The following is a 19900-nucleotide window of genomic DNA, read 5'->3' on the forward strand; positions in this document are numbered from 1 at the left end:
GCTGGGGGTGCACGTCCAAGAGATGCAGAGGCATATGAGATGCCTTTGCGAAGACCAGCTAAACGCGCTGAATTGGCCTCAGCTTTAGCTTTGGCACTTTCTTGTGCCCATGCCTTTTTTGCTAAAATAGCAAGGCGTACTGGACAGTCCTTCGCACATGCAGGATGTCCTACTGTCTTACAATTTGCACAAGTACAGGGTTGTGCCGGTTTTTTAACTATTTTACCAGTAGTAGGATCTTTAGCATCTACCAAAATTTCCTGGTCTTTAGGTGGGATAGTACATTTGTCCTTCTCATGGGACTTTCCACACCTTACACAGCGAGAAGGAAATGTGCAATTGTTTGCAACATGTCCAAACTCCTGACAATTGAAACATTGGGTAAGCCCGTTACCCTTGTACTTCTTCAATGTGACGTCATTCGTGAATATTTTCTTTATTTTGTAAATATTCAGAATGTCTGACGATCTTGTTAGGCGAAGTACCCATTTTTTGTACGAAATATTGTACAAGTCAAGTATCTCTATTTTGTAATCAAATTGCTTGAGGAAATTTTCTACCTCCGCCCTGGTATAATCATCATCCAATCCCACTATTACCACAGAATATGGCAATTGTGATTTTGGAGTATGGGTGAAATATCTAATTCCTGCTTGTTTTAACAGGCTTTTAGCAATATTATAGTTGTCTAGGCCTTTGACCTTGACAGAAAGCAATCCCTTTTTAATAATAGTAATTCTTAACTCACCTAGAGGTATCGACTGCTGCAAGGTGTTGCTAACAACCTTGGAAGACACGTCACGTATCGTGATTGACGGCATTGATTTGCCACCACCGCTAACCTTGTTTACATTTTGATTGTTATTAAATGTATTAGCAACTCTAATGTTTGTTGCTGCTGCTTGTTTTGCTGCTGCTGCTGTTGTTGTTGTGGTCACATTGTCCTTCAATTTTGACTTATTCTTTTTCTTCTTGTTTACCTCTTTCCATTCTGAAGAGGTATCATCGTTGTTGTTGGGTACTTCTTCTAGTCCCCCGTTGGGTGCTGCCGGCATTTCAACACCGTCTTCGTCATCCATCAAATCACTACCAGGTTCTTCGGCTGCCCTGATAGGAGAGTCATCCTTCTCAGAAGTGCCGTCCGCACTTGCATTACATTGACATGAATTTTTCATGGCACGCATTTCTGCCGCTAATTGCTTATTAGCTTCTTCTAGCTGCTCAATTCGAAGGAGAGCATTTTTTAGCTGGATAAGTGTTTCTTCCAGCGTAATAGTTTGGTATGGTGAACCGGCACCGCCTCGCCGTTTCTTCGCCTTCTTCTTCTTCACATCAACCTCCATGTTGTCGGTTGAGACCTCGGAATCGAAATTTTCCGAGTTATGTGTCAACAACACATCATCGACATAATACTTCTGCTTGGAAGATTGACTCCTTGCAGATGCTTCTCCGTCGGCATTTTGCGTTGAATTAAACGCTATATTGCTAACGTTTCCGTCCGCCATCATAGATTTGCCGCCGTCAAAAATGGTGGTAGCCGGCACTGGTTTGCTAGCGGGGGTTGTAATTCCCGCCAGCAGTGTTGAGTTGTTGTTTTCTACAACAACCACCTCTCGTTCAACTGGTTATTGTGCATAAACAGCAAAAATTGGTTTTTGCTGCCTTCTATGCGGTTCTCACTCCTTACACGTAACCGCAAGAAAATTGTCACTATTCACGCTTTTTGCGTCAGAGGTAAATTTTGTTTTCAATCTTTTGAGATAAAAGTCACTGGGCACTTGGTATTTTTTACCACTTTTTCCACTGTTTCACTTCACTAGAGAGGTGTTTACTTCACAAGATCACAAAGCACAATGATGCTTGAAATATTCTGTTTGGGTACTGGGTTTTTATCATTTGTGAACAGTGTTAAAAGTGTTTGTGTGATTAAAAAAATTAAAAGTGAAAAATGCCTCCAAAAACCAGTGGTAAAGCAGCAAAGAAGGCCGGCAAAGCCCAAAAGAACATCACCAAGGGCGATAAATCGAAGAGACGTACCAAGCGTAAGGAGAGTTACGCTATCTACATTTACAAAGTGTTGAAGCAAGTCCATCCTGATACTGGTATTTCGTCAAAGGCCATGAGCATCATGAACAGTTTCGTGAATGACATCTTCGAACGTATTGCCGCCGAAGCCTCTCGTTTGGCCCACTACAACAAGCGCTCTACCATCACCAGTCGGGAAATCCAAACTGCTGTCCGTCTATTGTTGCCCGGTGAATTGGCTAAGCACGCTGTCTCTGAAGGTACCAAGGCTGTTACTAAATACACCAGCTCCAAGTAAATGCCTTGATTTTTCATCAATTCGTCGAAATTCTACCATAAAAGGCCCTTTTCAGGGCCACAAAAAACATTTTAAAAGAGATCAAATTTTTGTCGAAACACTTATTTTCCATTATTTACATTTTTTAATAAAGAAACTTACCAAAATAATTTTAAAATTCCTCAAATTCTAGCAAAAATAATATTTTCCCATGTATTTACTAAATGACGCCGTCAATTCTTGTTTTGCCGTGGTTCATATTGCTTTTTTGCTTGCTTGGCTACTCTATGTGTGTACAACAACACGCCATCCACTGTATGGGTATGTGTGTGTGTGCTTGTGCGATGTTACTTTGTATTGCCGTCGGCAGTCACCACCAATATCGAAAATGTATAAACGAACAACAAGCATGTATAAGCATTTTGCCTGTAACACTTCACTACGCCAATGCCAAATATGAAGCGCGAACATTTTTAAGGGGAAATTTTTGGTGGTGGCGCAAAAATTAACGGGACTTCTTTCAATGGAAAAAATAGAATTAGGGGAAAATAGAAAGAGAAATAAAATAGAGTTGCAACATAACTTCATTAGAATAGAAAAACATTCCTGATTAAAATAATCTCCTTTTACCCAGCAAACGATTTTTGCAAAGAGAAAAAATTATCATTTTTGAATATTAAATGGAAAATTCCTAAAATATGAAATTAGATGAAAATGACCATAATTAGACAAACTAAAATTAGTCACATTTATTTTATGACCCGGACTAAAATTTTAATCCGTTTGTGGTGTTATTTTGTGGAATGCCCATAATAAAACAGGCTCAATGTTAATTACCTAATAGGAAAAGTAATTAGTGAGGGTAATATTTTTCCTAAAATCAGACACGTGTGTATTTTTCTTATTTATTTAGGTAATAAAACAATAAATAGTAGTAATAATAAATAGTTTGAAGTAAAGATTTTCTCTTTTTGAATTTAATTTGTAGCCCTGAAAAGGGCTGTTAGATATTATGCTTTCGAATATCGAAAAATGTTGTCAACAAGTAATCTTTCTGGGAAAAATTACTTCTTGGCGGCGGCTTTCTTGGCAGCTGGCTTCTTTGGTGCGGCGGCTTTTTTGGGTTTAGCAGCTGCTGTTTTTGCCTTGGGTGCCTTTGGTTTGGTGGCAGATGCTTTAGCGGCGGTTTTTGCTGGTTTAGCCTTAACTGTACCGGTTTTCTTGGCAGCCTTAGCCTTTGTTTTGTCAGCCTTCTTCTTCTCAGCGGTCTTTTTGGCGGCAGATGGCTTCTTGGCAGCGGTTTTCTTTTCACCGGCGGCCTTTTTAGGGGCAGCCTTCTTCTTCTTCTCAGCAGCTGGGGCCTTCTTCTTCTTTTCAGCAGTCTTTGCTTTGGGTTCCTTGGAAGCCGAGGCGGACAATTTGAATGAACCAGAAGCACCCTTACCTTTAGTTTGGATCAATTTTCCACTGGCAACAGCGCTCTTCAAATATTTCTTGATGAAAGGAGCCAATTTTTGGGCATCAACCTTGTAGGTGCTGGCCAAATATTTCTTGATGGCGGGCAATGATGAACCACCACGTTCCTTCAATGTTTTGATGGCGGCGTCAACCATTTGTTGGGTTGGTGGATGAGTAGGGGCAGCTGATGGTTTCTTTGCTTTGGCTGCGGCCTTCTTTGGTGCCTTTTTCTCAACAGCGGCAACTGGGGAGGCGGTGGCTTCAACAACGGCGGCGTCAGACATGATTATTCACTTTTATGTTTATATTTCACTGTAACACAAATACACTCACAAATTTATGTGTACTATTAAATTGTTATTGGCAATTTTTAAAAATGGTAGGTACATTGAAAAGATGAGAAGTGCATAGTAGTCAATAGCTATATTTTTCGAAATATTGTGTGGAAGCGTGTTTAATTTTTTACAAAAGTTTTCGTAGAAATTTAATTTTTCTGAAGAATCTTTGAATATTTTTATAAAAGATATTTTACACATTTCTTGTATAGATATCAGGCCATATTTTAACGAAAATTTGGTGTAATTTCCTTTATCCGTTTAAAAGTTATAAGCGTTTAACTTCACAGATTGTAAAAATGTAATCACAAATTTGTAACTAAATTTGAAAAAATTATGAATTTTTTCAAAAATATTTTTCCAAATTCTGTTTGAGAATAAAGCCTGATATGTTTACTTTAGGATAAAATTAAAATATTAACAAATTTCACATTTTCACTGTGAAAAAAATTCAAAATCTTTATGTGGTCCAAGACGGCAGAAATCCTCTTGTTGGCATATTTTCAATGAAGAAAAGTTTTTCTTCAAAGAAATTTAAAAGCTCAAATCTAATTAAGTTTTATAAAAATTTCTTAAAAAACATTTCAGAATCTGTATATTTACACCAAATTATAACATTATTCATAAAAAGTAGTTATTTCTTTGGAAAAGTTAAAAAAATCTTCCCATTACCGTATACCACCTATGGACAAACATTCACTGTCAAAGGTAATATTTTTGAAAATTGAAATATTTTTGCTAAATTATATGAAAATCGCTCAAAAATTACTTTTTAATAAAATATGAGGGCATTTTCGTTAAAATTTAGTAAAAATTTCATCAATTTTTACAAAAAATATTCTCCAAAAATAATTCTTCCTTTGCTAGTACATATCAAGGAAAAAACCATATAGAATTACTGAAGTTTTTCGCACGTACTTTTTTCAAGATTTCGTTAAAAATTTGGATATTTTTTGCAAAAATGTATATAATAAAATAAATAAATCCCTTTTCTATGACAATTTTGTAAAAATAATACAAGATTTAAACAATTTTCTTAAAAGAAATTTTTTTTCTAAAATGCAGTATTACGCCTTTCAAATGGCCAAGAAATATTCGCCATCTCTATGTGATAAAATTTTTGATTAATATTTTCAAAAAAATTATAATTTTACAAAATTATCCTAAAATTTTACTAAATTAAAAAATATATATTGCTGAAAAGAAAAAAATTGCATATTTCATTCATCATTATCTGAAAAGAAAAATAAAACAAAACAGAGAGCATTTGCCGCCAAAAAATTTCAACCATATTGAGTGAGAAATAATGAGAGCATTATTGCAGAGAACATTTCGCGCCAAATTTAGTGAACATATGCCTTGTGGACATTAGTATACACACAAAAACAAGTTCAATAGAACAAATATTTGTTATGAAGAAAATAAGAAGAAGAAAAAACATTGTCTTTAAAGAAGAAATTAATATGGACGGACGGCGTCAAAAAGACCAATAGAAAAGAAAGAAGAAGAATAAATGTATACTTTAATAGGAAAATATTACTGACGCCATCAAAAATACACATAGAAAAGGAAGAAGAAGAAGAACACAAATGTGCATTTCAATGGGAAAATTTTACTGACGCCGTCAAAAATGACATATAGAAGGAAATTTCAATAAGTTTGTTCAAGAAGAAGAATAAAATGTCTTTTTAGGGAAAAATTATAACATAATTTTTGTTTTTTGTGTCAAGAAGAAGAACAAAATATTTAATTGAATAATTTTACTGACGCCGTCAAAAATTTCCTATAGAAGCAAATTTCAATACTTTTTTAAGAAGCAGAAATGTGTCTTTGAAAGGGAAAATTGTAATATTATATTTTTTTCAAGAAGAAGAATAAAATGTGTCTTCTAATGGGAAATTTTTACTGACGCCGTCAAATATGACTCATACAAGAAAATTTTAAAATATTCCTAAAATCAGCCTCAAAAATGAAATAAACACAAAGAAAAATATTTATTTATTTAAAATGTTAAAAATGATAAATAGTTTGATGAAAAAATAATCTCTTTTTTATAAATATTTTGTGGTCCTGAAAAGGACCGATTGTTTTGTTGTAAAAAATATGTTTTTAAAACGTCAAGAATTTAAGCACGTTCTCCACGGATACGTCTGGCCAATTGAATATCTTTAGGCATGATGGTGACACGCTTAGCATGGATGGCGCACAAGTTAGTATCTTCGAAAAGACCAACCAAGTATGCTTCACTGGCTTCTTGCAAGGCCATAACAGCAGAGCTCTGGAAACGCAAATCAGTTTTGAAATCTTGAGCAATTTCACGAACCAAACGTTGGAAGGGCAATTTGCGGATCAACAATTCAGTACTCTTCTGGTAACGACGGATTTCACGCAAGGCAACAGTACCAGGACGGAAACGATGAGGCTTCTTGACGCCGCCGGTGGCTGGGGCACTCTTACGAGCAGCTTTAGTGGCCAATTGCTTACGAGGAGCCTTTCCACCAGTTGATTTACGGGCAGTTTGCTTAGTACGAGCCATTTTTCACTTTAGTTTTTTCACTTCACTTAGGTATGCACACAAACACTGTTAACACTGTAATAACTGTGCCATCCATCCATATAGCGGTATTTATAGAAAATTTCGAAGAGGCGGCTATGATTAGGGGTGGGTAAACCAGTAAAGACAGCTGTGCGCGCCCAAAATGTGTACTAACACATACACAAATACATGTGTATTCCATTAAGACTCTTGGTTAGTCAAACAGGCCAATTTTTGTATAAATAGAAGCCGCCAGCCTTCGAAAAAACATTCGTTCTTGTGCTTTCGTGAAGTGTTAAGTGATTTTTAAAAAAGTGAAAAATGACTGGTCGTGGTAAAGGTGGCAAAGGCTTGGGAAAAGGTGGCGCTAAACGTCACCGTAAAGTGTTACGTGATAATATCCAAGGTATTACCAAGCCAGCTATTAGACGTTTGGCTCGCCGTGGTGGTGTAAAGCGTATCTCTGGCCTCATCTACGAAGAAACCCGTGGTGTTCTGAAGGTGTTTTTGGAAAACGTTATTCGTGACGCCGTTACATACACCGAACATGCTAAGCGTAAAACCGTCACTGCTATGGATGTCGTCTATGCTTTGAAGAGACAAGGTCGTACTTTGTACGGTTTCGGCGGTTAAATATTTTCTTGACGCTATTTGGAGAATTTTTCTTTTACAACAAAACAATCGGTCCTTTTCAGGACCACAAAAAATATTTAAAAAGAGATATTTTCTTGTTGAAAATTACAAAAACATAAAAAAATTAATAAAATATATCAAAAATAAAACTACTTACCTTAATATATGAAAAATAAAACTAACCATAAAATATTTTCTTTCATATTACTTTTTTCAGTGCATTTTATTTTTTCTTTCATTTTCCACATTTCATATTTTTTTTTTTCAAATAATATTCCCTTTTGTCTTCAAAAATAAATGCCTTCGGCAACTCTGCTCATTTAATTTTATTTTCATAAATTTGTTTCCATCGTCAAATAATTTTCCATTTTTTTCCTTCAAAAATGTTAGCCGTCGGCAACTCTGATCATTACCTTTTTTCTTAACATTTTTTCTTCTTCTTCTTCTTTTTTTTGCCTTCAAAAATGTTTACCGTCGGCAACTCTGATCATTCCTTTTTCGTAATACACAAAAATGTTCCTTTATTTCCACTAATACATGTTCTACCGGCAACTCTCGTTGTTAGGGTAGCTGCTTGCTTGCTTGATAATACGACGATGTGTGTATACGCTAGCGTCGGTCGGTGTGTGCGTGTGTTTGTTCATATAACTAACGCACATCAATGCTATGCCAAGCCAACAATATCTTTTTGACTGCGATGTTATGTACTTATTTTTTCCTTCAAGTAAAAATTTTTGTTATTTTGTGATGAAATTATTAAAAATTGTTATTAAATTTTTTAAATTAAAATGAAAATTACCTTTTTTAAAAAAATTTTCATTAAATTAGTTTGAATTTTGTTAATATTTACTGCGATTTTTCTTAAAATTATATTTAAAAAATTTTTATAGCATCTCTTTTTTCAAAAATTTGCTCATGAAAAAATTCTTCTTCTTATGTTTCATGATTTCATATAAAAATATTTTATCTTTTACTTAATCCTCCAAAAAATCACATAATTTTCTAAATTTCTCCCACTTTATGTTGAAATTATTGAAAAATTCTTCTTCTTCTTCTTACATTTCATGAACTCGCATAGAAAAATTTTATCTTTTACTTATTTATTCAAAAATCACATAATCCTCCAAAAAATCACATAATTTTCTAAATTTCTCTCACTTTATGTTGAAATTATTGAGAATTTTCTTCTTCTTCTCCTTATGTTTCCCTAAAAAAATATTTTTTTCTTAAATGTCCAAAAAATCACATAATTTTCTAAATTTCTCTCACTTAATGTTGAAATTATTGAAAATTTTCTTCTTCTTCTTGTTTCACTAAATCACATTTCCTTAAATTACCAAAAAAAATCACATAATTTTCTAAATTTCTTTTACTTTATGTTGAAATTATTAAAAAAGTTCTTCTTCTTCTTCCTATGTTTCACTAAAAATATTTTATTTTTTCTCTCAAACGTCCCAAAAATCACATAAATTCTTTTACTTTATGTTGAAATCATTGAAAATTTTCTTCTTCTTCTTCTTCTTCTTCTTCTTATTTTTCACTAAAAATAATTTATTTCTTTCTTAAATGTCCACAAAAATCACATATTTTTCTTCTATTTTATGTATTTTGGTTATTTTCTAACAATGATCCTCAATTTATTTCCACAACTCTACTTTTTTCCCTTTGAAAATAAAAATTTTTCCGTGCGCACTTCATGTTGTCATCACTCTATTACTAACTCTATGCTCTGACAACATCACCAAAATCGCACATTTCTGCATTTTTTCCTTTCCAAATACAGTTACTTTTTTCTCCTCAAAATTCGCGGCGGCAGAAGTCTTTTTCCCAATAATTTACTACTCTAACAACCACAACAACAACATTAACAACGGCCATCATCATCGTCAACGTAAGTAAAGGCATTTGGTTATTCTAACTAACAAACACACAACACCACACACACACATTCATAACAGACATCGTCAACTTACGATGAACGAACATTGGCGGGAACATCGATTAAGGAATATTGGCGCGAACATCATCGATGAGACGAATGATCTCTTTTTCGCTCTCTCTCTTTCTCTGTCTCTCTATCTGTCTCGCTATTTCTGTGAAAAACTAAAGCGACATAAAACAAACACAATTCTGCTGAGGGGGGTAGAAATGAAAAACAGTTACAACAAACGAACATATTTTCTAAGGAAATATGAAAGAAAAAATGTCATTTGCAAAATAATCAAGGGTTGTCGCCGATTAAGAAAAATATCATTTTTTGGGAATTTTTATTTTTTCCCTATAAAATGTAAATATTAAAATTTTGGTCATTTTTATTCTTTTCCTATAAAATGTAAATAATGAAAATTAATAGTTTGAATAGATTTTTTCTCTTTTTAAATATATTTTGTCGTCCTGAAAAGGACGGATTGGTTGAATTTTGTATGGATTTTTCTTCTTCTTATACGATGGTCTGTATTTTTTCCATAATACCTTTCGAGATAATTTAGGCTTTCTTTTCGGTCTTCTTGGGCAAGAGAACAGCTTGGATGTTTGGCAATACACCACCTTGAGCAATAGTGACGCCGGACAGCAATTTGTTCAATTCTTCGTCGTTGCGGATGGCCAATTGCAAGTGACGGGGAATGATACGAGTCTTCTTGTTGTCACGGGCAGCATTACCAGCCAATTCCAAAACTTCAGCAGCCAAATATTCCATGACGGCGGCTAAATATACTGGAGCACCGGCACCAACACGTTCAGCATAGTTGCCTTTGCGCAACAAACGATGAATACGACCGACGGGGAATTGAAGACCAGCACGATTTGAACGGGACTTTGCCTTTCCCTTAACTTTGCCACCTTTACCACGACCAGACATTTTCACTTAATATTTTTTTGAACACTTCACTTAGCACTGAAAAAACACAGAATGATGCCGTTACTCACTTGAACCCCTAGTATTTATACTTTTCTCTCGCTCATTTAATACACACACATCGAAAACTGGGGTTGTTTGGCCACTATTCCACACAGCAACTGCGACTACCTGAAACATTTGAGCACATAATGCTTGAAATATTCTGTTTGGGTACTGGGTTTTTATCATTTGTGAACAGTGTTAAAAGTGTTTGTGTGATTAAAAAAATTAAAAGTGAAAAATGCCTCCAAAAACCAGTGGTAAAGCAGCAAAGAAGGCCGGCAAAGCCCAAAAGAACATCACCAAGGGCGATAAATCGAAGAGACGTACCAAGCGTAAGGAGAGTTACGCTATCTACATTTACAAAGTGTTGAAGCAAGTCCATCCTGATACTGGTATTTCGTCAAAGGCCATGAGCATCATGAACAGTTTCGTGAATGACATCTTCGAACGTATTGCCGCCGAAGCCTCTCGTTTGGCCCACTACAACAAGCGCTCTACCATCACCAGTCGGGAAATCCAAACTGCTGTCCGTCTATTGTTGCCCGGTGAATTGGCTAAGCACGCTGTCTCTGAAGGTACCAAGGCTGTTACTAAATACACCAGCTCCAAGTAAATGCCTTGATTTTTCATCAATTCGTCGAAATTCTACCATAAAAGGCCCTTTTCAGGGCCACAAAAAACATTTTAAAAGAGATCAAATTTTTGTCGAAACACTTATTTTCCATTATTTACATTTTTTAATAAAGAAACTTACCAAAATAATTTTAAAATTCCTCAAATTCTAGCAAAAATAATATTTTCCCATGTATTTACTAAATGACGCCGTCAATTCTTGTTTTGCCGTGGTTCATATTGCTTTTTTGCTTGCTTGGCTACTCTATGTGTGTACAACAACACGCCATCCACTGTATGGGTATGTGTGTGTGTGCTTGTGCGATGTTACTTTGTATTGCCGTCGGCAGTCACCACCAATATCGAAAATGTATAAACGAACAACAAGCATGTATAAGCATTTTGCCTGTAACACTTCACTACGCCAATGCCAAATATGAAGCGCGAACATTTTTAAGGGGAAATTTTTGGTGGTGGCGCAAAAATTAACGGGACTTCTTTCAATGGAAAAAATAGAATTAGGGGAAAATAGAAAGAGAAATAAAATAGAGTTGCAACATAACTTCATTAGAATAGAAAAACATTCCTGATTAAAATAATCTCCTTTTACCCAGCAAACAATTTTTGCAAAGAGAAAAAATTATCATTTTTGAATATTAAATGGAAAATTCCTAAAATATGAAATTAGATGAAAATGACCATAATTAGACAAACAAAAATTAGTCACATTTATTTTATGACCCGGACTAAAATTTTAATCCGTTTGTGGTGTTATTTTGTGGAATGCCCATAATAAAACAGGCTCAATGTTAATTACCTAATAGGAAAAGTAATTAGTGAGGGTAATATTTTTCCTAAAATCAGACACGTGTGTATTTTTCTTATTTATTTAGGTAATAAAACAATAAATAGTAGTAATAATAAATAGTTTGAAGTAAAGATTTTCTCTTTTTGAATTTAATTTGTAGCCCTGAAAAGGGCTGTTAGATATTATGCTTTCGAATATCGAAAAATGTTGTCAACAAGTAATCTTTCTGGGAAAAATTACTTCTTGGCGGCGGCTTTCTTGGCAGCTGGCTTCTTTGGTGCGGCGGCTTTTTTGGGTTTAGCAGCTGCTGTTTTTGCCTTGGGTGCCTTTGGTTTGGTGGCAGATGCTTTAGCGGCGGTTTTTGCTGGTTTAGCCTTAACTGTACCGGTTTTCTTGGCAGCCTTAGCCTTTGTTTTGTCAGCCTTCTTCTTCTCAGCGGTCTTTTTGGCGGCAGATGGCTTCTTGGCAGCGGTTTTCTTTTCACCGGCGGCCTTTTTAGGGGCAGCCTTCTTCTTCTTCTCAGCAGCTGGGGCCTTCTTCTTCTTTTCAGCAGTCTTTGCTTTGGGTTCCTTGGAAGCCGAGGCGGACAATTTGAATGAACCAGAAGCACCCTTACCTTTAGTTTGGATCAATTTTCCACTGGCAACAGCGCTCTTCAAATATTTCTTGATGAAAGGAGCCAATTTTTGGGCATCAACCTTGTAGGTGCTGGCCAAATATTTCTTGATGGCGGGCAATGATGAACCACCACGTTCCTTCAATGTTTTGATGGCGGCGTCAACCATTTGTTGGGTTGGTGGATGAGTAGGGGCAGCTGATGGTTTCTTTGCTTTGGCTGCGGCCTTCTTTGGTGCCTTTTTCTCAACAGCGGCAACTGGGGAGGCGGTGGCTTCAACAACGGCGGCGTCAGACATGATTATTCACTTTTATGTTTATATTTCACTGTAACACAAATACACTCACAAATTTATGTGTACTATTAAATTGTTATTGGCAATTTTTAAAAATGGTAGGTACATTGAAAAGATGAGAAGTGCATAGTAGTCAATAGCTATATTTTTCGAAATATTGTGTGGAAGCGTGTTTAATTTTTTACAAAAGTTTTCGTAGAAATTTAATTTTTCTGAAGAATCTTTGAATATTTTTATAAAAGATATTTTACACATTTCTTGTATAGATATCAGGCCATATTTTAACGAAAATTTGGTGTAATTTCCTTTATCCGTTTAAAAGTTATAAGCGTTTAACTTCACAGATTGTAAAAATGTAATCACAAATTTGTAACTAAATTTGAAAAAATTATGAATTTTTTCAAAAATATTTTTCCAAATTCTGTTTGAGAATAAAGCCTGATATGTTTACTTTAGGATAAAATTAAAATATTAACAAATTTCACATTTTCACTGTGAAAAAAATTCAAAATCTTTATGTGGTCCAAGACGGCAGAAATCCTCTTGTTGGCATATTTTCAATGAAGAAAAGTTTTTCTTCAAAGAAATTTAAAAGCTCAAATCTAATTAAGTTTTATAAAAATTTCTTAAAAAACATTTCAGAATCTGTATATTTACACCAAATTATAACATTATTCATAAAAAGTAGTTATTTCTTTGGAAAAGTTAAAAAAATCTTCCCATTACCGTATACCACCTATGGACAAACATTCACTGTCAAAGGTAATATTTTTGAAAATTGAAATATTTTTGCTAAATTATATGAAAATCGCTCAAAAATTACTTTTTAATAAAATATGAGGGCATTTTCGTTAAAATTTAGTAAAAATTTCATCAATTTTTACAAAAAATATTCTCCAAAAATAATTCTTCCTTTGCTAGTACATATCAAGGAAAAAACCATATAGAATTACTGAAGTTTTTCGCACGTACTTTTTTCAAGATTTCGTTAAAAATTTGGATATTTTTTGCAAAAATGTATATAATAAAATAAATAAATCCCTTTTCTATGACAATTTTGTAAAAATAATACAAGATTTAAACAATTTTCTTAAAAGAAATTTTTTTTCTAAAATGCAGTATTACGCCTTTCAAATGGCCAAGAAATATTCGCCATCTCTATGTGATAAAATTTTTGATTAATATTTTCAAAAAAATTATAATTTTACAAAATTATCCTAAAATTTTACTAAATTAAAAAATATATATTGCTGAAAAGAAAAAAATTGCATATTTCATTCATCATTATCTGAAAAGAAAAATAAAACAAAACAGAGAGCATTTGCCGCCAAAAAATTTCAACCATATTGAGTGAGAAATAATGAGAGCATTATTGCAGAGAACATTTCGCGCCAAATTTAGTGAACATATGCCTTGTGGACATTAGTATACACACAAAAACAAGTTCAATAGAACAAATATTTGTTATGAAGAAAATAAGAAGAAGAAAAAACATTGTCTTTAAAGAAGAAATTAATATGGACGGACGGCGTCAAAAAGACCAATAGAAAAGAAAGAAGAAGAATAAATGTATACTTTAATAGGAAAATATTACTGACGCCATCAAAAATACACATAGAAAAGGAAGAAGAAGAAGAACACAAATGTGCATTTCAATGGGAAAATTTTACTGACGCCGTCAAAAATGACATATAGAAGGAAATTTCAATAAGTTTGTTCAAGAAGAAGAATAAAATGTCTTTTTAGGGAAAAATTATAACATAATTTTTGTTTTTTGTGTCAAGAAGAAGAACAAAATATTTAATTGAATAATTTTACTGACGCCGTCAAAAATTTCCTATAGAAGCAAATTTCAATACTTTTTTAAGAAGCAGAAATGTGTCTTTGAAAGGGAAAATTGTAATATTATATTTTTTTCAAGAAGAAGAATAAAATGTGTCTTCTAATGGGAAATTTTTACTGACGCCGTCAAATATGACTCATACAAGAAAATTTTAAAATATTCCTAAAATCAGCCTCAAAAATGAAATAAACACAAAGAAAAATATTTATTTATTTAAAATGTTAAAAATGATAAATAGTTTGATGAAAAAATAATCTCTTTTTTATAAATATTTTGTGGTCCTGAAAAGGACCGATTGTTTTGTTGTAAAAAATATGTTTTTAAAACGTCAAGAATTTAAGCACGTTCTCCACGGATACGTCTGGCCAATTGAATATCTTTAGGCATGATGGTGACACGCTTAGCATGGATGGCGCACAAGTTAGTATCTTCGAAAAGACCAACCAAGTATGCTTCACTGGCTTCTTGCAAGGCCATAACAGCAGAGCTCTGGAAACGCAAATCAGTTTTGAAATCTTGAGCAATTTCACGAACCAAACGTTGGAAGGGCAATTTGCGGATCAACAATTCAGTACTCTTCTGGTAACGACGGATTTCACGCAAGGCAACAGTACCAGGACGGAAACGATGAGGCTTCTTGACGCCGCCGGTGGCTGGGGCACTCTTACGAGCAGCTTTAGTGGCCAATTGCTTACGAGGAGCCTTTCCACCAGTTGATTTACGGGCAGTTTGCTTAGTACGAGCCATTTTTCACTTTAGTTTTTTCACTTCACTTAGGTATGCACACAAACACTGTTAACACTGTAATAACTGTGCCATCCATCCATATAGCGGTATTTATAGAAAATTTCGAAGAGGCGGCTATGATTAGGGGTGGGTAAACCAGTAAAGACAGCTGTGCGCGCCCAAAATGTGTACTAACACATACACAAATACATGTGTATTCCATTAAGACTCTTGGTTAGTCAAACAGGCCAATTTTTGTATAAATAGAAGCCGCCAGCCTTCGAAAAAACATTCGTTCTTGTGCTTTCGTGAAGTGTTAAGTGATTTTTAAAAAAGTGAAAAATGACTGGTCGTGGTAAAGGTGGCAAAGGCTTGGGAAAAGGTGGCGCTAAACGTCACCGTAAAGTGTTACGTGATAATATCCAAGGTATTACCAAGCCAGCTATTAGACGTTTGGCTCGCCGTGGTGGTGTAAAGCGTATCTCTGGCCTCATCTACGAAGAAACCCGTGGTGTTCTGAAGGTGTTTTTGGAAAACGTTATTCGTGACGCCGTTACATACACCGAACATGCTAAGCGTAAAACCGTCACTGCTATGGATGTCGTCTATGCTTTGAAGAGACAAGGTCGTACTTTGTACGGTTTCGGCGGTTAAATATTTTCTTGACGCTATTTGGAGAATTTTTCTTTTACAACAAAACAATCGGTCCTTTTCAGGACCACAAAAAATATTTAAAAAGAGATATTTTCTTGTTGAAAATTACAAAAACATAAAAAAATTAATAAAATATATCAAAAATAAAACTACTTACCTTAATATATGAAAAATAAAACTAACCATAAAATATTTTCTTTCATATTACTTTTTTCAGTGCATTTTATTTTTTCTTTCATTTTCCACATTTCATATTTTTTTTTTTCAAATAATATTCCCTTTTGTCTTCAAAAATAAATGCCTTCGGCAACTCTGCTCATTTAATTTTATTTTCATAAATTTGTTTCCATCGTCAAATAATTTTCCATTTTTTTCCTTCAAAAATGTTAGCCGTCGGCAACTCTGATCATTACCTTTTTTCTTAACATTTTTTCTTCTTCTTCTTCTTTTTTTTGCCTTCAAAAATGTTTACCGTCGGCAACTCTGATCATTCCTTTTTCGTAATACACAAAAATGTTCCTTTATTTCCACTAATACATGTTCTACCGGCAACTCTCGTTGTTAGGGTAGCTGCTTGCTTGCTTGATAATACGACGATGTGTGTATACGCTAGCGTCGGTCGGTGTGTGCGTGTGTTTGTTCATATAACTAACGCACATCAATGCTATGCCAAGCCAACAATATCTTTTTGACTGCGATGTTATGTACTTATTTTTTCCTTCAAGTAAAAATTTTTGTTATTTTGTGATGAAATTATTAAAAATTGTTATTAAATTTTTTAAATTAAAATGAAAATTACCTTTTTTAAAAAAATTTTCATTAAATTAGTTTGAATTTTGTTAATATTTACTGCGATTTTTCTTAAAATTATATTTAAAAAATTTTTATAGCATCTCTTTTTTCAAAAATTTGCTCATGAAAAAATTCTTCTTCTTATGTTTCATGATTTCATATAAAAATATTTTATCTTTTACTTAATCCTCCAAAAAATCACATAATTTTCTAAATTTCTCCCACTTTATGTTGAAATTATTGAAAAATTCTTCTTCTTCTTCTTACATTTCATGAACTCGCATAGAAAAATTTTATCTTTTACTTATTTATTCAAAAATCACATAATCCTCCAAAAAATCACATAATTTTCTAAATTTCTCTCACTTTATGTTGAAATTATTGAGAATTTTCTTCTTCTTCTCCTTATGTTTCCCTAAAAAAATATTTTTTTCTTAAATGTCCAAAAAATCACATAATTTTCTAAATTTCTCTCACTTAATGTTGAAATTATTGAAAATTTTCTTCTTCTTCTTGTTTCACTAAATCACATTTCCTTAAATTACCAAAAAAAATCACATAATTTTCTAAATTTCTTTTACTTTATGTTGAAATTATTAAAAAAGTTCTTCTTCTTCTTCCTATGTTTCACTAAAAATATTTTATTTTTTCTCTCAAACGTCCCAAAAATCACATAAATTCTTTTACTTTATGTTGAAATCATTGAAAATTTTCTTCTTCTTCTTCTTCTTCTTCTTCTTCTTCTTATTTTTCACTAAAAATAATTTATTTCTTTCTTAAATGTCCACAAAAATCACATATTTTTCTTCTATTTTATGTATTTTGGTTATTTTCTAACAATGATCCTCAATTTATTTCCACAACTCTACTTTTTTCCCTTTGAAAATAAAAATTTTTCCGTGCGCACTTCATGTTGTCATCACTCTATTACTAACTCTATGCTCTGACAACATCACCAAAATCGCACATTTCTGCATTTTTTCCTTTCCAAATACAGTTACTTTTTTCTCCTCAAAATTCGCGGCGGCAGAAGTCTTTTTCCCAATAATTTACTACTCTAACAACCACAACAACAACATTAACAACGGCCATCATCATCGTCAACGTAAGTAAAGGCATTTGGTTATTCTAACTAACAAACACACAACACCACACACACACATTCATAACAGACATCGTCAACTTACGATGAACGAACATTGGCGGGAACATCGATTAAGGAATATTGGCGCGAACATCATCGATGAGACGAATGATCTCTTTTTCGCTCTCTCTCTTTCTCTGTCTCTCTATCTGTCTCGCTATTTCTGTGAAAAACTAAAGCGACATAAAACAAACACAATTCTGCTGAGGGGGGTAGAAATGAAAAACAGTTACAACAAACGAACATATTTTCTAAGGAAATATGAAAGAAAAAATGTCATTTGCAAAATAATCAAGGGTTGTCGCCGATTAAGAAAAATATCATTTTTTGGGAATTTTTATTTTTTCCCTATAAAATGTAAATATTAAAATTTTGGTCATTTTTATTCTTTTCCTATAAAATGTAAATAATGAAAATTAATAGTTTGAATAGATTTTTTCTCTTTTTAAATATATTTTGTCGTCCTGAAAAGGACGGATTGGTTGAATTTTGTATGGATTTTTCTTCTTCTTATACGATGGTCTGTATTTTTTCCATAATACCTTTCGAGATAATTTAGGCTTTCTTTTCGGTCTTCTTGGGCAAGAGAACAGCTTGGATGTTTGGCAATACACCACCTTGAGCAATAGTGACGCCGGACAGCAATTTGTTCAATTCTTCGTCGTTGCGGATGGCCAATTGCAAGTGACGGGGAATGATACGAGTCTTCTTGTTGTCACGGGCAGCATTACCAGCCAATTCCAAAACTTCAGCAGCCAAATATTCCATGACGGCGGCTAAATATACTGGAGCACCGGCACCAACACGTTCAGCATAGTTGCCTTTGCGCAACAAACGATGAATACGACCGACGGGGAATTGAAGACCAGCACGATTTGAACGGGACTTTGCCTTTCCCTTAACTTTGCCACCTTTACCACGACCAGACATTTTCACTTAATATTTTTTTGAACACTTCACTTAGCACTGAAAAAACACAGAATGATGCCGTTACTCACTTGAACCCCTAGTATTTATACTTTTCTCTCGCTCATTTAATACACACACATCGAAAACTGGGGTTGTTTGGCCACTATTCCACACAGCAACTGCGACTACCTGAAACATTTGAGCACATAATGCTTGAAATATTCTGTTTGGGTACTGGGTTTTTATCATTTGTGAACAGTGTTAAAAGTGTTTGTGTGATTAAAAAAATTAAAAGTGAAAAATGCCTCCAAAAACCAGTGGTAAAGCAGCAAAGAAGGCCGGCAAAGCCCAAAAGAACATCACCAAGGGCGATAAATCGAAGAGACGTACCAAGCGTAAGGAGAGTTACGCTATCTACATTTACAAAGTGTTGAAGCAAGTCCATCCTGATACTGGTATTTCGTCAAAGGCCATGAGCATCATGAACAGTTTCGTGAATGACATCTTCGAACGTATTGCCGCCGAAGCCTCTCGTTTGGCCCACTACAACAAGCGCTCTACCATCACCAGTCGGGAAATCCAAACTGCTGTCCGTCTATTGTTGCCCGGTGAATTGGCTAAGCACGCTGTCTCTGAAGGTACCAAGGCTGTTACTAAATACACCAGCTCCAAGTAAATGCCTTGATTTTTCATCAATTCGTCGAAATTCTACCATAAAAGGCCCTTTTCAGGGCCACAAAAAACATTTTAAAAGAGATCAAATTTTTGTCGAAACACTTATTTTCCATTATTTACATTTTTTAATAAAGAAACTTACCAAAATAATTTTAAAATTCCTCAAATTCTAGCAAAAATAATATTTTCCCATGTATTTACTAAATGACGCCGTCAATTCTTGTTTTGCCGTGGTTCATATTGCTTTTTTGCTTGCTTGGCTACTCTATGTGTGTACAACAACACGCCATCCACTGTATGGGTATGTGTGTGTGTGCTTGTGCGATGTTACTTTGTATTGCCGTCGGCAGTCACCACCAATATCGAAAATGTATAAACGAACAACAAGCATGTATAAGCATTTTGCCTGTAACACTTCACTACGCCAATGCCAAATATGAAGCGCGAACATTTTTAAGGGGAAATTTTTGGTGGTGGCGCAAAAATTAACGGGACTTCTTTCAATGGAAAAAATAGAATTAGGGGAAAATAGAAAGAGAAATAAAATAGAGTTGCAACATAACTTCATTAGAATAGAAAAACATTCCTGATTAAAATAATCTCCTTTTACCCAGCAAACAATTTTTGCAAAGAGAAAAAATTATCATTTTTGAATATTAA

At 34.0% G+C, this 19900-nt stretch overlaps 9 protein-coding genes across 9 annotated transcripts; 5 read left to right on the forward strand and 4 right to left on the reverse strand.

The window, feature by feature from the left end:
• The first annotated feature begins 1947 nt into the window (after window positions 1–1947).
• LOC141388411 (histone H2B) lies at window positions 1948–2323 on the forward strand. Its single transcript, XM_073958321.1, has one exon. The coding sequence runs from the start codon at window positions 1949–1951 to the stop codon at window positions 2321–2323; it is 375 nt and encodes a 124-aa protein (XP_073814422.1). The 5' UTR covers window position 1948.
• Window positions 2324–6220: 3897 nt separating this feature from the next.
• On the reverse strand, window positions 6221–6631 carry LOC141388539 (histone H3). Its single transcript, XM_073958456.1, has one exon. It carries the CDS (start codon window positions 6629–6631, stop codon window positions 6221–6223), a length of 411 nt encoding a protein of 136 aa, XP_073814557.1.
• Window positions 6632–6952: 321 nt separating this feature from the next.
• On the forward strand, window positions 6953–7264 carry LOC141388558 (histone H4). The gene has a single exon (XM_073958477.1). It carries the CDS (start codon window positions 6953–6955, stop codon window positions 7262–7264), a length of 312 nt encoding a protein of 103 aa, XP_073814578.1.
• A 2485-nt stretch (window positions 7265–9749) lies between these two features.
• LOC141388540 (histone H2A) lies at window positions 9750–10124 on the reverse strand. Its single transcript, XM_073958459.1, has one exon. The coding sequence runs from the start codon at window positions 10122–10124 to the stop codon at window positions 9750–9752; it is 375 nt and encodes a 124-aa protein (XP_073814560.1).
• On the forward strand, window positions 9910–10779 carry LOC141388511 (histone H2B). Its single transcript, XM_073958427.1, has 2 exons — window positions 9910–9945; window positions 10399–10779. Exon 2 carries the CDS (start codon window positions 10405–10407, stop codon window positions 10777–10779), a length of 375 nt encoding a protein of 124 aa, XP_073814528.1. The 5' UTR covers window positions 9910–9945; window positions 10399–10404.
• A 3897-nt stretch (window positions 10780–14676) lies between these two features.
• Window positions 14677–15087, reverse strand: LOC141388541 (histone H3). Its single transcript, XM_073958460.1, has one exon. It carries the CDS (start codon window positions 15085–15087, stop codon window positions 14677–14679), a length of 411 nt encoding a protein of 136 aa, XP_073814561.1.
• Window positions 15088–15408: 321 nt separating this feature from the next.
• Window positions 15409–15720, forward strand: LOC141388555 (histone H4). The gene has a single exon (XM_073958473.1). The coding sequence runs from the start codon at window positions 15409–15411 to the stop codon at window positions 15718–15720; it is 312 nt and encodes a 103-aa protein (XP_073814574.1).
• Window positions 15721–18211: 2491 nt separating this feature from the next.
• Window positions 18212–18586, reverse strand: LOC141388542 (histone H2A). The gene has a single exon (XM_073958461.1). It carries the CDS (start codon window positions 18584–18586, stop codon window positions 18212–18214), a length of 375 nt encoding a protein of 124 aa, XP_073814562.1.
• On the forward strand, window positions 18372–19241 carry LOC141388510 (histone H2B). Its single transcript, XM_073958426.1, has 2 exons — window positions 18372–18407; window positions 18861–19241. Exon 2 carries the CDS (start codon window positions 18867–18869, stop codon window positions 19239–19241), a length of 375 nt encoding a protein of 124 aa, XP_073814527.1. The 5' UTR covers window positions 18372–18407; window positions 18861–18866.
• Window positions 19242–19900: the final 659 nt, after the last annotated feature.

Source organism: Musca autumnalis, unplaced genomic scaffold (genome assembly GCF_047663935.1).
Source record: "Musca autumnalis isolate F117 unplaced genomic scaffold, ASM4766393v1 scaffold_93, whole genome shotgun sequence".
Lineage (NCBI taxonomy): Eukaryota > Metazoa > Arthropoda > Insecta > Diptera > Muscidae > Musca > Musca autumnalis.

Coding starts and splice junctions, on each gene's coding strand:
- LOC141388539 (XM_073958456.1), bottom strand. CDS start 6,631: ATGGCTCGTACTAAGCAAACTGCCCGTAAATCAACTGGTGGAAAGGCT.
- LOC141388542 (XM_073958461.1), bottom strand. CDS start 18,586: ATGTCTGGTCGTGGTAAAGGTGGCAAAGTTAAGGGAAAGGCAAAGTCC.
- LOC141388510 (XM_073958426.1), top strand. CDS start 18,867: ATGCCTCCAAAAACCAGTGGTAAAGCAGCAAAGAAGGCCGGCAAAGCC.
- LOC141388511 (XM_073958427.1), top strand. CDS start 10,405: ATGCCTCCAAAAACCAGTGGTAAAGCAGCAAAGAAGGCCGGCAAAGCC.
- LOC141388541 (XM_073958460.1), bottom strand. CDS start 15,087: ATGGCTCGTACTAAGCAAACTGCCCGTAAATCAACTGGTGGAAAGGCT.
- LOC141388558 (XM_073958477.1), top strand. CDS start 6,953: ATGACTGGTCGTGGTAAAGGTGGCAAAGGCTTGGGAAAAGGTGGCGCT.
- LOC141388555 (XM_073958473.1), top strand. CDS start 15,409: ATGACTGGTCGTGGTAAAGGTGGCAAAGGCTTGGGAAAAGGTGGCGCT.
- LOC141388540 (XM_073958459.1), bottom strand. CDS start 10,124: ATGTCTGGTCGTGGTAAAGGTGGCAAAGTTAAGGGAAAGGCAAAGTCC.
- LOC141388411 (XM_073958321.1), top strand. CDS start 1,949: ATGCCTCCAAAAACCAGTGGTAAAGCAGCAAAGAAGGCCGGCAAAGCC.